A 15,691-nucleotide genomic window follows, 5' to 3' on the forward strand; every position below is an offset into this window, starting at 1 on the left:
GGCAATTTATGAACATTTAAAGGATAACTGGTTATTCAGTTGGCGCCCGAATGATGCTCTAGATTGTGCTCTAGTTTGGGGTGGACAAATGTCTTTTGGGGACTGAATTGCATTGATTTAAATAAGAAACTGGAATATGAATGAGAGAGGCCTGAATAGAAAGATGAGTAACAAAAAGTAGTAATTACTATAAATATGTATTCTTGAAGGGAAAGTAAAGTCTAAAATAGAATAAGGCTAGAAATGCTGTATTTTGTATACTAAACATAAACATAAAGTTACTGCACCACAAGCCTAATCAAACAAATGATTTTGCCACAGGGGGTCACCATCTTGTAACTTTGTTAAATATCTTTGCAAGACCAAGACTGTGCACATGCTCAGTGCGGTCTGGGCTGCTTAGGGATCGTCATAAATGATCAAAACAGGGAAACAAACAAAGCTGAGTTCTGCATGTCTGGGAAGTAAGGCGGGGGCTCCCCCTGCTGTTCATAAGTATGATTGTTTCCCTGCTCAGCAGTTAGGGACCGTCTGACAATTCCTATCCACAGCAGTAAATGAAGGGAGAATTTCACTGCATACAGTCAGGTTTTTCATAAAAAAGTATATTGGAGATAGGTTTCTTTTTCATTAAAGAAAGTAAAAATGGGATTTTATTTATTTTATTTGCCTTTACATGCCCTTTAAAGAGTTTGTGTTTGTTAAATGGGGTCAGTGATCCCCTTTTGAAAGCTGGAAAGAGTCAGAAGAAGAAGGTTAATAATAAAACAGCTATAAAAAAAAAGACCAATGGAATGGTTGCTTTGAATGAGCTTTTCTATAACACTTGAAAAGTTAACATTAAAGTGTTGAGCTCTACATTTTCAATATGATTTATGTAACAAATTGGATGTCTCAAGTAAACTGTTACCGAAACCACACAGAATCAGGAAGAAAGAGTATTGTCTGTCTATTCAATAAAGCCATGTATTATATCTACAGTACATGTCTATTTGGGCTCTGCCCATGTATGGCCACTTCAGTGGTGTAGTAACATTATCATAAAAAAGTGATGGTTATAGGTATAGGATCTATTATCCAGAATGCTTAGATAAGGGATCTTTCCGTGATTTGGATTACCATCACAATACTAAAGCATTAAATAACCTCAATAGGATTGTTTTGCCTCCAATATGGATTCATGCAGCTTAGTTACTATCAAGTACAGGTATGGGATCCCTTTCCTGGAAACCCGTTATCTGGAAAGATCAGAATTACGGAAAGTCTGTGTCCCATAGACTCCATTTTATCTAAAAAATCCAATTTTTTTTAAATTATTTCCATTTTCTCTGTAATAATAAAACAGTACCTTGTACTTGATCCAAACTAAGATATAATTAATCCTTATTAGAAGCAAAATCAGCCTATTGGGTTTAATTTTCTAGTGGACTTAAGGTATGAAGATCTAAATTACAGAAAGATCTGTTATCCGGAAAAGCCCCAGGTTCCGAGAATTCTGGATAACAGATCATATACCTGTTCAACACACTGTTTTGTTATTACAGAGAAAAAGGAAATCATAAAAAAAAATAGAAATTTGTTTAGAATTATTTGCTTAACATGGGCTGTATGGCAGAGGTCTTCCTGGAATTTTATAGATAACAGGTTTCTGGATAGGGATTACCCTTATTAAAGTCATTTATAAAGTATAACATCTCAATCGTGCTTGTGGTGTAATTAAATGATTCATTCTCCTCCTCGGCGCCATGCTTTACGATGATTTTCCAGCTATCTTTTGAACATTGTTCAGACCCAAGATCTTATCTGAAGCCCAATGTTTACATCACTGGAGGATTTTGAGCTCTTAACAGGATTAAAAGCGATTGAGATAATAAAGCTTAACGAGGCAACGGAACAACCCACGGTAATTTTAAAATATTTAATATGCTGATTCAGGCATGCATGAAATAAAGTAAATATGGTAGTGTTTGTAAAGAAAAAAATGCGTAAGTCCCTTAAATCTGAAGAAAGTAATGTTCTAGCTATTGTATTAGCAATTTTGTTTGGAATATTTTCTCTAACTTAAGGTGGCCATACACGGAGAGATCCGCTTGTTTGACAATGCTGCCAAACAAGCGGATCTCTCCCCGATATGCCCACCTTGAGGTGGGCAATATTGGGCTGATCCGATCGTGGGCCCTAGGGCCCAACTATCGGATCCTAACGATGTGTAACGGGGCGGTCTGATCGCATCAATGAACAGATGCGGCTGCGATCCAACGGGATTTTTTTTGGCCAGATATCGATCGGGGAAGCCCATCGGAGGGCCCCATACACGGGCCAATAAGCTGCCGACTCGGTCTGTCTGCAGCTTTTATCAGCCTGAATCCAGTTTATATATAAATACATATATTCAAAGCTATTGTTGAGCTGCTCCTCTGCCTTGTTAAGCTTACAATATTTCAGGTCATATTAAAGGAGAATTCCGTCCAAATACTATTTTTGGAAATAATAAAAGATAATGTAATTATAACAAGTGAAATACCTGGTAAGTCTGGGCCCAGTATAACAAATTTACTGGCAATTTACTGGTAAATATGTAATACCCTGAATTTCAGTCACTGGCCTTAAGGGAGAACTAAACACTTAATATGCCATATTTTATATATTGAACTTATTGCACCAGCCTAAAGTTTCAGCTTGTCAATAGCAGCAATGATCCAGGACTTCAAACTTGTCACAGGGGGTCACCATCTTGGAAAGTGTCTGTGACACTCACATGCTCAGTGGGCTCTGAGCAGCTGTTGAGAAGCTAAACTAAAGACCCCCATACACGGGCCGATAAAAGCCGGCGACAGACCGAGTCTATCAGTCTATCGGATCGTGGCTGCATCTGTTAGTTGATGCGGTCCCGCGATCCGACCACCCATATTCTCCCTGTGTATGGCTATCTTTAGAGGTCATCACAAATTATTAAGCAGAAAATGAGGTTGGTCTATAATATAAGCTGATGCTACAGGGCTGATTATTAAATTCTGATGCTAATTGCACTGGTTTCTGTGCAGCCATGTAGTAATTATCTGTATTAATTACTAATCAGCCTTATATTGGGACATTTCTATTCTATGTGTACTGTATATTGTGAGTGGGCCCCTAAGCTCAGTAAGTGACAGCAGCACAGAGCATGTGCAGTGAATCAGCAGAAAAGAAAATGGGGAGCTACTGGGGCATCTTTGGAAACACAGATCTTTACTGCTAAAGGGCTGCCTTGGGCTGGTACAGAAGCTCAAAACATAATGCACAACATTTCTAGCTACTTCTTTAGTAAGGCTTTAGTTCTCCTTTAAGCCGCCAATCCACCCACAGCCCACCAAGAACGTACCCTCTCTTTTCCTTTTCCTCTTTCACCAATCCTCCTGGAGAAGTCTATGATATTATAGCTTTGCCCCCTTTCGCCATCAGCCCACCCCTCCATCATCATAGGCCGTCCCTTTTGTCACCACTAGCGTTTAAGTTTATGATGCTTATGATGCATCTACGGCAATTTTATTGCCTTGTGGGTGAAAAACAAGGCGATTTGCAGTCTTGTACTTTGCACACTTCATTCATAAATGTCCCTAAGGGAAATGACAGAGAATCTCTGCTGGTAATACACTTAAATAATGTAATCACACAAAAATGCCTTCAATAGAAATGAATTTTCAGGCATGCCAGTCCTTCATTGCCCTTAGCATATGTCTTAAACAATAAAGCAAAAGCCCTCTGATTAACAAACTGAGAGGAGAAATGATGTCTGCTACATTATTTTAGGAGTCAGAATCAGGAGTCAGTGCAGAACATCGAAAGGGACAAATATCACTTTCAACGGCAATGAAACAATCAACTTTAAAGAAATTGTAAAAAGTTTAATAAATTTATAGTGAGAAGCAGGACCGCCATCAGGGGTGCACAGGTCCCAAGCCTAAAGGGGGGCCCAGCTTTGCTGCAATTTTCGAAATAGCCAGGCCCCTCTTGACAGCGCTGAAGTCGTGCCAAAACGATGAAGTCCAGGTGAGCCGTAGTCCCGAAGAGCCGAAGTCCGAAACGATGAAGAGCCGAAGCCTCGAACAGAACCGAAGCCACTAAAAGACCCGAAGATGAAGCCCTGAAGCAGCAAAAAGACCTGAAGCCACTAAAGATGCCGAAGTTGAAGGGTCAAGCCACGAAAAGACCCAAAGCCACGAAAGGAGCCAAAGTTGAAGTCCCGAAGCCACGAAAAGACCCAAAGCCACGAAAGGAGCCGAAGTTGAAGTCCTGAAGCTGCGAAAAGTCCTGCAGCCACGAAAGGAGCCTCGAAGCCTCGAGTTCATTTCTACTGAACACCAATATGTTTTTTTATTTTATTAAACTCCTGCCCACTAGTGATGGGCGAATTTATTCGCCAGGCGCGAATTCGCAGCGAATTTGCGTGATTTGCCGCAAGCTAATAAATTGGCCCGCGAAAATTCGCCCGAAAAAATTAAAAAAAAAACGAGACGCCGGCACAGTTTCGCAAATTCGCCCATCACTACTGCCCACTAATGTATTATTTTAATACTCTATAGGCCACTGCCACCAATGTTTTTTTTAATATTCTCTGGGGCCCCAATGTTTCTTTTTAACTTGCATGGGGGGCCCTGGTGCCAATGTTTTTTTTTTTAACGTATAAGCGGGCCCTGACCATAAATGGCTTTTTATAACTTGTGTGTGTGGAGGGGGGGTTACTGTTTTTGGTGCTGATGTCTGTGTGGTATTTTTACTGTGGTGTGGGATGGGCGGGATCTGGGGTGGGGCTTGGGGGCTGGAGTAGGCGGGGCCCAGGACATTTTGTTGTATAGAGCCCCATGATTTCTAATGGCCCTGGTGAGAAGTGTCTTAAAATTACATTCACAATGTCACAAGCCTGATAGTAAATGATAATCAATCAAATGAAAGAGTTAGAAGTGAAACCATCATTGGCAATAACAAATTGCTAGTGGGCTGGAAACGTCAGCTTCCTGTACGAGGCAGCCAGAATCTTGGGCCAATTTTACATACATGGCTGCTTCACAATTTGGGTTTTCTTTTTTGCCATAAGAGCAACTGGCTATTAAGAAGGATTATTTTTAGAATTGTCTCTTTCCATCAAATCAGTCGCTTACATATATTTCTATTGTTCCCTGCAGGGAAAGCGCTACAAAAACTCTCTGGAAACAGCGGGGACGCCAGACTCCACTAGAGGAATCCGCAGCGAAAAGAAAGCTTTAAAGTAAGTGTATGAGTAGGGAGCAGGTATTTCCAGGTTGGAAAAGCAATGGAATGTTTAAAGACTTTTAAGACATTTAAAGATAAGGACAATATGCCCTTTTAGCTTTCCCAACATACAGTATTTGCCATAAGGGTGCTCAATGCAATATATATAACTTCCTCCAAGTTATCTCAGGCTACCTTTCCCTAACCCTGTGCTTATTGTTCCCAAGTTCCTTGACCACCCAAAACAACATTTTAATTTCCCTGCTGAGTCGAGGGGTGGATGAGAAAGTCTCAAGAACAATACGTTTTGCAGATTCCAGGTTCCTGCTAGAGAAACCTGATTGGTCATTGCTTCGTAAGCAAATAACTGGATTGGTGGAAGGCAGTGGCGTAATTAGATGTTACTGGGCCCCACAGCAAATTAATTTTAGGGCCCCCAACATATCAAGAGGTTGTCCTGGTTTACTAATAGATGTTGAAACTAAGACTGATTTAGGCCTCATGGGGCTCTTATACCTCCTGGCCCCCCTTTTCTAGACACTGAAAAATATAATTGTCCTACTAGTTGCAGGAAGCTTGACAAATCCACAAGGAGCCCCTGTGATATTAAGGGCCTGGGACGTGTTCTACCCTAAAACCAGCCCTGCTCTTCTCCATTAAACTCTTTGGGAAGGGCAGGAAAAGTGATCAGAATTCAAACCATTCAACTTGGTGATATAATGTTTTCCCGTGTAGTTTGCTGGAAGGCCTTAAAAAACTCTAAATATCAATTGTGAAGAATAAATGCCTTCTGGCGCTTGGCTTCCACCTTAATAACAAACAGCAATAGACAATGTTGATCTGTTATGAAATATTCACAAAACTGTCTCCGTGTAGTGTCTCTTTCTCTGTATGTGAGCACAAACAGCCCAGCATTGTTTGGGATGGGACACACAGGTCTATTTTTATTTCCCTGCAGGGCTGATACTAAACTTACCACCCTTTTTTCCTCCCCTCAGTCGTTGGTTCTTCTCTTTTTCGAACAGGTGCTTCATTTCTCTCCTTTCATTGAAATTCAATCAGAGAAATAACTTTTTTTTTTGTTTCGACCTCAGCCGTTTCCATTGAGAGCTTTTGTTGTTTTCCTCTGCGATCATAACAAAAAGGAAAGTCTTCTGCTGAGTACAGTACAAAGTATTTAATTAGCTTTTGTATAATCTTTGCTGATGGCACTCTCCCTACTATTCATATGTGGATATATATATTGCTTGTTGTTACTTTAGCTGCATAATAATAGCCCATCAAGTCTGGAGCAAGAAACATAGTATTTGCATCATCCATCTGTCTCATCATTTTTAAGGACTTTTTGTTCAACTGACTTAAAACTTGGTTTATGATTAAGTCAAAGACTTAGAAATTATTTTATGATTATTCAGGGCCTGGCACAGAATCCTTTTCTGTTAATCCAAAGGTTCTCTGCTGTATAATACTGTATGAGATACCTTCAGTCTAGGATCTACAGTATATATATATATATATATATATATATTTCCATACCTCTCAACTGTCCCTTTTTCGGAGGGACAGTCCCTCTTTTGACAGCTCAACCCGCAGTCCCTCATTCGTACTGGAAAGTCCTTCTTTTCTCTGCACTGAACAGCCAGAAAAAGAAACAAAGTTTCTCACTTAATTGGCTTTTAGCAGATAGCCCAGAACAGCTAACAGGTGCAAATAAGATACTTTGTAACAATTTTGAGACACAAAAACACAGTTTAGATGAGGAGAAATATTTTCAAACTTTCATAACCTGCCAAATTTTGTAAAACAAACATGGTAATTAGGGGATGTGGCCACGGAAAGGGGTGTGGTCAAAAAATTGCTGCGCTACGTGCGGGAAAAAAATTCTGTCCCTCTTTTTACTTCCAAAATGTTGGGAGGTATGTATTTCTCATTGTACTTTTTATGAATAATACCTATACATAATTTTTCCATTAATAATCAGCTCTAAGGCTCTGCTTGGATTTGAACCAGGGACAAGAAGGCTCTTGATTAATTTGGGATTATTTCCTTCCCCAATGTGTCTACAAAATCCCAGCAACCCTTTGGCTGTTATGGTTCAGCTGACCAGAGTTCAATCCTCTCTAGTTAAGCCCTTCTGTTTCATTTTTTCCTGGCATGAGCATTGTTGTTGTTGTTGTTTAAACACTGAAACGTGTCCAAGGCTCTAGCTACTCCTGGCTCTGATTCTGCTTCGGTCTTGCTCCTGGCCTGCTTCTCCTTTGGTTATAGTCTGTCCTGTTTCTCCACCATCTCTGTCCCATTCTAGTATGTCATGCTTTTCTCCACATGCTCATTCTGCTCCTGTCTGCCATACTCCATTTATTCCAATCTATCCATTTTCTAACCAATCTATCCTGACCTGTTTCAAATCCATACCCTACTCCTTCTTGTCCAATTCCTTTTTTGGTCCCAAATTGCTCATTGCCTGAAGGACTCACCTCCATCTTATTCAAGCATTGCAATTTCCCATAAATACCTTACAAGAACCTATGGCCTACGACATGGACATGAGTTGCCATACTTTGCTGTTCTGTCAGCATCCATGGCTCCAAAAAAAAGGAGCTGTGTGCTTCATTAGTGCAGATTAATTGTCACCCTTGAGATATAAATGAGGCAACTTTAAGGGAATGAGATTGCCACTGTCGTTTTTTTGGGCTCTCCTCCAAAATACAGTAGTGACACCGAGGTGCATTGGACAGAACCATTTGTATTCTTGAAAGCAAAGTAACTTTTAATGGTCTGTTCTTTGTAGCTTAGATAAAGAGGAAGACAAAGACATTTCAAGGAAGATGTGCTCTGTCACCTGCTGTGCTAGATATGGTTTTCTGGAGGGGGAAAAGAAATTCTGGCTTATTCTAGCAGGCCGATTTCATGACAGGGAAGACCTTTGTTGTTGGATCTCATGACAGATGAAGGGAACACAAGGGCTTGCCTGACTCTAGCCCAATGCTTACTGACTACTTAACTTAAGGAAATACTAAGTTGTTTATATTTGGGCTCAAAATATTCTTTTGAGCCCAAAGAGATGAGATGGACAAAAACCTGCTCAGTTTAGTGTAATAATAATGTGTCTTTGCCATGGATTCTGGAAAAACGTCAAGGCTGAGGCTAGTATGATCCATAAACATCATAAATTATCCCATAACTCAAAAATCCTAAAAACAACATCTTTTATTAAAAATTGCACATTAAAAAAGTTTACATACAAAGCCCATGTTCATCCACCTTACGAGTTTTGTACCCTCCAATACTTAATCACAGGTAATTATGACATCATCACAGCAGTCGAAATCTAAATCCAGCACAACCCCTCCCAGTCCCATAAATACCAATATAAGAGCCTATTAGAAACCTCAAAATTTATTAGTGATAAAAGTACCCCAACATTGTATGGTTATAACAAAAGGTACTTAAATGAGAGACATGGCAGAATTCTCTGGTTTTATAGTAGACTGGAAGGGGTTATGCTGGTTTTAAATTTTGACTACTGTGATGATGTTATAATTACCTATGATTAAGTACCGGAGTGTATGAAACATGTAAGGTGGATGATCATGGGCTTTGTATGTAAAGTTTTTTAACATGTAATTTTGAATAAAATATTTTATTTTTATGGTTTTTGAGTTACGGGATAATTTAGGATGTTTGTGATTTCATGTCCTTGTAACTGGGGCAGCGCCCAGTTTTTCCTAGTATGATCCAAACTAAGTTATGTGGGTTATTTTTAGTAAATCACTTTAGCATACCTCTAGATCTCTGATGTCTTACTGCTATGGATGAAGCCAATTGTCAGGCAAGGAAGAACCCAAAGGTTCCTAAACTTGAGAGACTACCCATCCTAGGGGAACTCAAAGCAACAAAAGGGTGGCAACCTGAACTGGCCCAATATGGGTTGGCCATTTATTTTTATTCATTATTTATGTCTTAATGTTTGTTGACCTATAGCAAGATGACCATTGCAATGATGTGTTGATATATCATTAGACTCCTCATGTGAACACTAGTGATAAGCGAATTTCTCCCGTTTCGCCGGACATTTTGGTTAATTTCCAGCAAAATTCGCTAACCAGCGAAAAATGTACTAAAAACGTGTGAAAGTCGAAAATTGACGCCCGCGTCAATTTTGGATGCACGTCTAAAAAGTCACTTCCGTCAGTTTTGATTAAAGTCAATGGGCGTCCGAATAGTGTTGACGCGCAATGATTTTGACGCAAGTGACTTTTCGGACGCAAGTCCACATTTTTTTGATGCAGGCACATTTTAGCGTGGAAATTCGCCGCAAATTCAGGCAAGCAGATTTTATTCGCCCATCACTAGTTAACACATATTGTACTGCAAAAGGTATCTTGAGAGATTGTATAACTGATATATATTTACCAGGCAGATGTATAAAGCTACCTTGCTTTATAGCAGTTTGTCTATTTAATTTAAATGGTGTATGTGTCTACATATTTATATCTAGCACTCTGAGTTTTTAGCATATATTTATTTTAGCATATACATCGTTCCTCTACTGGGCCAAAAATGCTTGATTATTTTTGGCAAACTCAATGCTTGGCACACTGGAGAATATTTGGTATAGTTCTGTAAAAGCTCAGCTTCAGGATCTGCAGATAATATGTTGTACACGCACGTTCCTTATTTCCCTACAGACACGTGCTGCCGTTTCTAAAGCTCTCGCTCTTATCGCTTCGCTCTCTACCCTCCTTAGCAGAAGTCTCCTTTGTTCCTCCGTGTCAAAGCAAGAATTGGGATCAGATATGAAGAGGTGAGAGCATGCTTGGGTGGTGGCAGGAGAGGGGTAATTAATTAGGCTGTGATTTCCTGAAGCATGCGAATAAAGGACACGAGGCAGGCTTACAGCTCATCAATTACTCTTTGTCACCTATATGAAGGTCAAGCTGTCACTTTGTTCTATATGTTTGTATGTCAGTCAGGTCTTTTGCCATGAGATCACCATATTATACATCCAAGAACCCTTATCTAAAAGGAGGCAGTCCAAACTCTACACCTGTTAGCACCTTCACCCTCGTGGGAAGCGTAATTGTACACTGATGTAAAGCAACAAATACATCAACTTGCCAGAGATAAATATATCAAGTATCAATACATGTTTGTTCTTTTTGTGGTTATGTGCCAAGTTGTGGCTTCTTGTAATATCATCTGTAGATGTGCCTGAGACTTGTAAATGAAGTAAAGGTCCCAGCTGGAGGTGAGATGCAATCGAAGAATTATGGCACGCATTCTGTATAAAGGTCCCAGCTAGCAATTAATCATTGATAGAAAACAATGGGTTCATTGGCAACATTCCCCCAAACTCCAATGGACGAGTTGAGTACTCAACAGCTCTCAACCTCTCTACAAACTCTTGAAGATCATCTAGTTTGGCAAGGTCACCAAACAAGCAGATCTTTCCCCAATATGCCCACCTTGAGGTGGGTGAAATTGGACTGATCTGATTGTTGGGTCCTAGGGACGAGAATAAAGGAGGTCAGAGCAAGGAACCAATGTGGTCCTCACACCAATGGGATTTTTCAAACTGTCATTTTAGCCAGATATCGGTCAGGGAAGCTCGTTGGAGATCCCCCGTACATGGAATGGACCAATAAGCTGCCGACTTGGTCTGTAGGCAACTTTTATTGGCCTGTGTATATCCACATTTAGGTTTACTAAAATGTGATGAGTACAAACCAGTGGCAATGACTGGAATGTAGACAGTCAAAGCATGGACGCATCTATGAACCAATGCAGTAATCTCTCCAACAGGATTTGTATACCTGTCTGATCAATATCTGTCTGATTTTTGGGCAGATATTGGTCATGGAAGACAGTAGAAGGGACCATACATGGGCCAATAAGCTGCCAACTAGGCAGCCGTCGACAGCTTTTATCGGCCGGTGCATTGGCCTTTGTTAAGTTTACTAAAGTGTTATGAGTGAAAATGTGAGGCATTTAATACACAGACAAAACTGGCCAGAGATTTTTGCTTTCAGACATCTTTGAAGCAATGTTTAATTTTTGCCAAAAGTTAGTAAATTTCCATTGGCAGCTTCTTTTGCCTACTTCTGAGCAGAAGACCTTCTACTGCGTTGCTCTGTTAGTAACCTTAAACAGAATCATATGTAATAGGAGCGTGCTTTTTTGGCTCTGGAGAAAATCAGTTCTGGAAAGGAATGAAAAAATATAGGTCTTAGAACATTGGCCCCTGCAAAGCCATACGATATATTCTTGATAATCATTGCTTATCTAAGATGCCTACTGACTCAATGAAGAATTCCTGAATTGCCTGATGTTCTCTTAAAGCAGTTAACTGTCAAGCCCTAGGACCATAACCTAGACTGCTGCATTTAAACAAGTCTATTACTGGGCCCCAAACTTACAGCTGTGTGTAATTTATGCATTTAGTTTGGTTGATACTACAAGAATAACACATGTCCCCAGAATCACTGGTATGTCATATAATCAGTTCCGTTGTTCCGTTGTTGCTTTAAGCAAACATCAGTATTCTGATTTCTGTAAATCCAAATGAAATATGTTGTGTTTAGCTGCTGATTTTAGGCCAATACCCAAGGTCCAGAAGCAGATTCTAACTAAGAACATACAAAACAATTGTAAATGGGTGTCTAGGGACAAAAAAATAAGCATATTAACATATTGCAAGATTCCATACCCTTAAAACAAGAACAGATCTCAAATGGTAGAAGCATTCTAAAATGAAATTTTATTTCATTCAGTAGCACAATATGAAAATAATACCAAGAGTACCTTGTCTGATGTTCTTTAGGAGACATTCATATCTGCTAAGGGATGGGGAGGGTGGGGAACCTCAACGTTACCTACAGCGGAAGGCTGCAACTACAAAAGCATCGCATGATTGCCTTCAGCTAGTGACGGCAGTGACAAGAATCACAATTACAGTTGCTCAGAGGATACCCGGAGGCTGACTAAACAAATGGATTTTGATTTTGAAAATTATTTTAGACCTGAGAAAGGGAAGGGGCCATGCTTCTTTGGTCACTAATTATTTTGTAAACTTGGTAGGACTTGTGAGGGAGACAGCTAGCTCTGAATGCCAAATTTCCCCAGTTAAAGAAAAATATATTTATTCCAGGAAAAGAATCAGGGCCCAAACAAGATATCCCTAAGTCAGGGATGCTCAACCTTTTTCACCCTTGAGCCACATTGAAAATTATGGGGAGCAACACAAGCATGAAAAATGTTCCTGGAAGTATCAAATACGGCTGTGATTGGCTATTTGGTAGCCCCTATGTGAAATGGCAGCCTACAGGAGACTCTGTTTTTCAGTACAGTTGGCTTTTATACAACTAAATCTTCCCTCCAAGGCTGGAATTCAAAAATAAGCACCTGCTTTGAGGCCACTGGGAGCAAAATCCAAGGGGTTGCTCCTGAGCCACTGGTTTGGGACCACCACCCTAACTAAGTACTGACTGATCCTATTCTTTTTGTCTACATGTCTTTTGAATTACACACACATACATCACTAGAGCTGGACACTTTGTGGACAGACCAGTAAAGCACTTGCCATCAGACACCTTGTCAGCAGGCCAGGAAGGCACATTAGAGTTGCCATCTGTCCAGATTTCACCCAGACAGCCTGGTTTTTGGAAGGGCTGCTGGGTGAAAAGTTCATGTCCGGATTTCCAAATTAGGAAATCCAGACAGGACATTGAAGTGATGACATCACTGATGGCCACATCACCTGCCCAGCCCCCAAATATCACCCCCTGACATCACTGGCCCACCCCCTACATCACTGCAACATGGATCAAGGGCAAACAATTGTTACCAACAATAATGCAGCAGTGCCCCATCTGAGCCAGAGCATGAAGTATTAATGACTAGAGGGATAAAAGATCATATGAACCAAAACCCCAATCCCTATGGTGCCCTGTTTGACAGTGATCGTTTCTCCTGAGCGTAAAAGAAAAAACATTGCTTATGCTTACAATAAGCAGAAGGACAAAAATATGCCGGAAAGGAGTTTAAGTTGGTCTTTTAAAGCATTTTGAGGGTCCTTCTGATTGGAGCAGGTGGAGATGGAGTCATCCATCAGAATAAAATCAATGTGGAAACAAGTAACTATAATGGCCAAAGGTGTAACTAGATATCACTGGGCCCCACAGCAAATTTATTTTCATGCCCCCAAAATTTCTGGAGGTTGACTGGTTTTACCAATATTTATTGAAATTGAATATGAACTAGGGCCTCATGGGGCCCCTATACCTTGTGGGCCCCCCTGCAGCCACAGGGTCTGCTTCCTCTGTAGTTACGCCTCTGCTAATGGCACTGCACAATTCTACTGGAGGATATTTGCCCGCATGAAATAAAACCGATGTTTGTCCGTATTAATCTTCTCATTCCAAACATATTTCACTCTGCTCAGAGTAAAGTTCTGGAGGTGCCAGTGTTTAACATTCTAGATGTTTGCAATGTTCCCTAATGCCGTCCCGTCCAATGGGCTAGCAATCTCATTGAATTAATCTAAACAGGAGCGAAGGCATCGCAACAGAATTAGATTGCAGTAGGCATTTATTGAAATAAACACGCTACATGTTCCATACCAGTGCAGGTCCTTTGTCACTTGACAACATGTAGCGTGTTCATGCCGATAAATGCTTGCCGCAGTCTTATTCTGCTCTGCCGGCTCCCCACCAGATTCCATTACTTTTGTAATATCTCTGCCTGCTTAGTCTCAGCTGTATTAAAGAAAAAAATTCCCTTTATACTTTGTATTTTTACAAATGGTATGAGCACATATATTACTGACTGCACACTGCAGATGCCATTATGTTTGCCTTTTAATTTATTTTTATTATGGATCTGTTGTAAACAAATATTATTCTGCTCTTTATTTTTTATTTTCTACTGTTTTTGAACTATGCTCCAGTTTAAAACTAGTTGCTATGTTAATTAACTCTATCTTAATATAGGTTAATTAAGCCACCACTTCTCCGTCATGAACACCCAGCAGCACCCTCTATCCCTAATGCTTTCCTTCTCACCCCACAATGTACCCTCTTTTCCCACTGCATACCTCCTCTTCCTTGACACGACAAACCTGCAGCCTATACAATCTAATTCCCCCAATGGGCAGGGGTGGTGGGGCCCACAAGCACCCACAGGGTCTTATTCTGGGTTCCACTGGCCCAGTCTGATGCTGACTTCAAATTTAGATGTCTCTTACACCTTCTTATATGTAATTTAAATAGAATGCCATTTATGGCCCTATTTAACTGAACATAAGAAAGGGATTATAACACAACAGGAGGGCTATGGAAGTTTTCATTGAAGATTTTAGACATCCAACATCAGTTTTATGAAAAGGTTAAACTACAAGTATAGAATCCTTCATCCGGAAACCCATTATCCAGAAAGCTTTTGGCCATCTGCCATAGACTCCGTTATAATGAAATAATGTACATTTTTAAAAATGATTTCCTTTTATTCTATAATAATAAAACAGTATCTTGTACTTGATCCCAACTAAGAAATAAGTAATCGCTATTGGAGGCAAAACAATCCGAAGGTTTAATTTTTGTTTAAATAATTTTTTTGGAGATTTAAAGCATGCAGATCCAAATTACAGAAAGACACATTATCTGAAAAACCCCAGGTCCCGAGCATTCTGGATAACAGGTCCCATACCTGTACAAACAAGTAGCCCTTTCTACTTAGCATTTGTATATAGAGACCCAGGCTTATGGTGAGTTTATAGCTGAAGGGGCACTTTTTTATCCGAACTCAAACTACATTTGCTCGTTCAAGCTTTACAGATCATTAGCTATATTTTGGCAGTTGCAGAATAATTTGGTTTAATTTGCCTTTTTCTCCCCCCCCCCCACACACAGACATAGTGCAGTGTTATCGCTGACACAAGCCATTTTATTCTTCCGCCTCAGCAGTGACGCATTTGTTTTAACACAAGGCTCCTTAAGACATGGCTATTTTGGGTTACAAAACATGGCCAGCAGACACATCTCGTCAACTGTGTTTAGTATCAATATAAATTGCTCCTCAGAATCCCAGTCAGCTGCACGTATAAAAAGGCATCTTTGCAGCAGACACCAGTGCTTGGATGGGAAGGAGTGCCTTAATTTAGTCCTCTATCAGACAACCATGCAGTGCTTCAGAAAGACATTCAACAGGGTGAGTAGGTGTTCATCATTTCCTTGGAGATGATCAGTGAGTCATCCATGAGCTTCTTACTTTGCATCACTGGGGTAGAATCCTTTGGTATCCTGAGGATGGCATCTTAGATTGGAAGCCACATTTTAAGGTGCCCCTCAGAGAATCATTCAGTCCCATCATGGCTCTCAACAAAGACATCTTGAGGTAACCATGCACTTTTCTTATCAACTTCTCGTCCATGAGATGGGATTAGGTCATTTTAAAGTTAGCCGTT

At 40.2% G+C, this 15,691-nt stretch overlaps 1 protein-coding gene across 5 annotated transcripts in view; it reads left to right on the top strand.

Moving 5' to 3' along the window:
- The window catches only part of LOC108713838 (synaptotagmin-7), a 237,563-nt gene that overhangs the window by 135,605 nt on the left and 86,267 nt on the right, over positions 1-15,691 (top strand). For 4 of the 5 annotated variants that reach the window (XM_041589935.1, XM_041589936.1, XM_041589937.1 and 1 more), the window contains exon 3: positions 5,163-5,245. In XM_041589935.1, coding sequence (XP_041445869.1) covers positions 5,163-5,245 — 83 coding nt within the window. Of the gene's footprint in view, positions 1-5,162; positions 5,246-15,245; positions 15,436-15,691 lie in introns of those variants that run through there. The other variant, XM_041589938.1, reaches the window with a different exon arrangement.

The sequence above is a fragment of the Xenopus laevis genome, chromosome 4L, assembly GCF_017654675.1.
Source record: "Xenopus laevis strain J_2021 chromosome 4L, Xenopus_laevis_v10.1, whole genome shotgun sequence".
Taxonomy (NCBI): Eukaryota; Metazoa; Chordata; class Amphibia; order Anura; family Pipidae; genus Xenopus; species Xenopus laevis.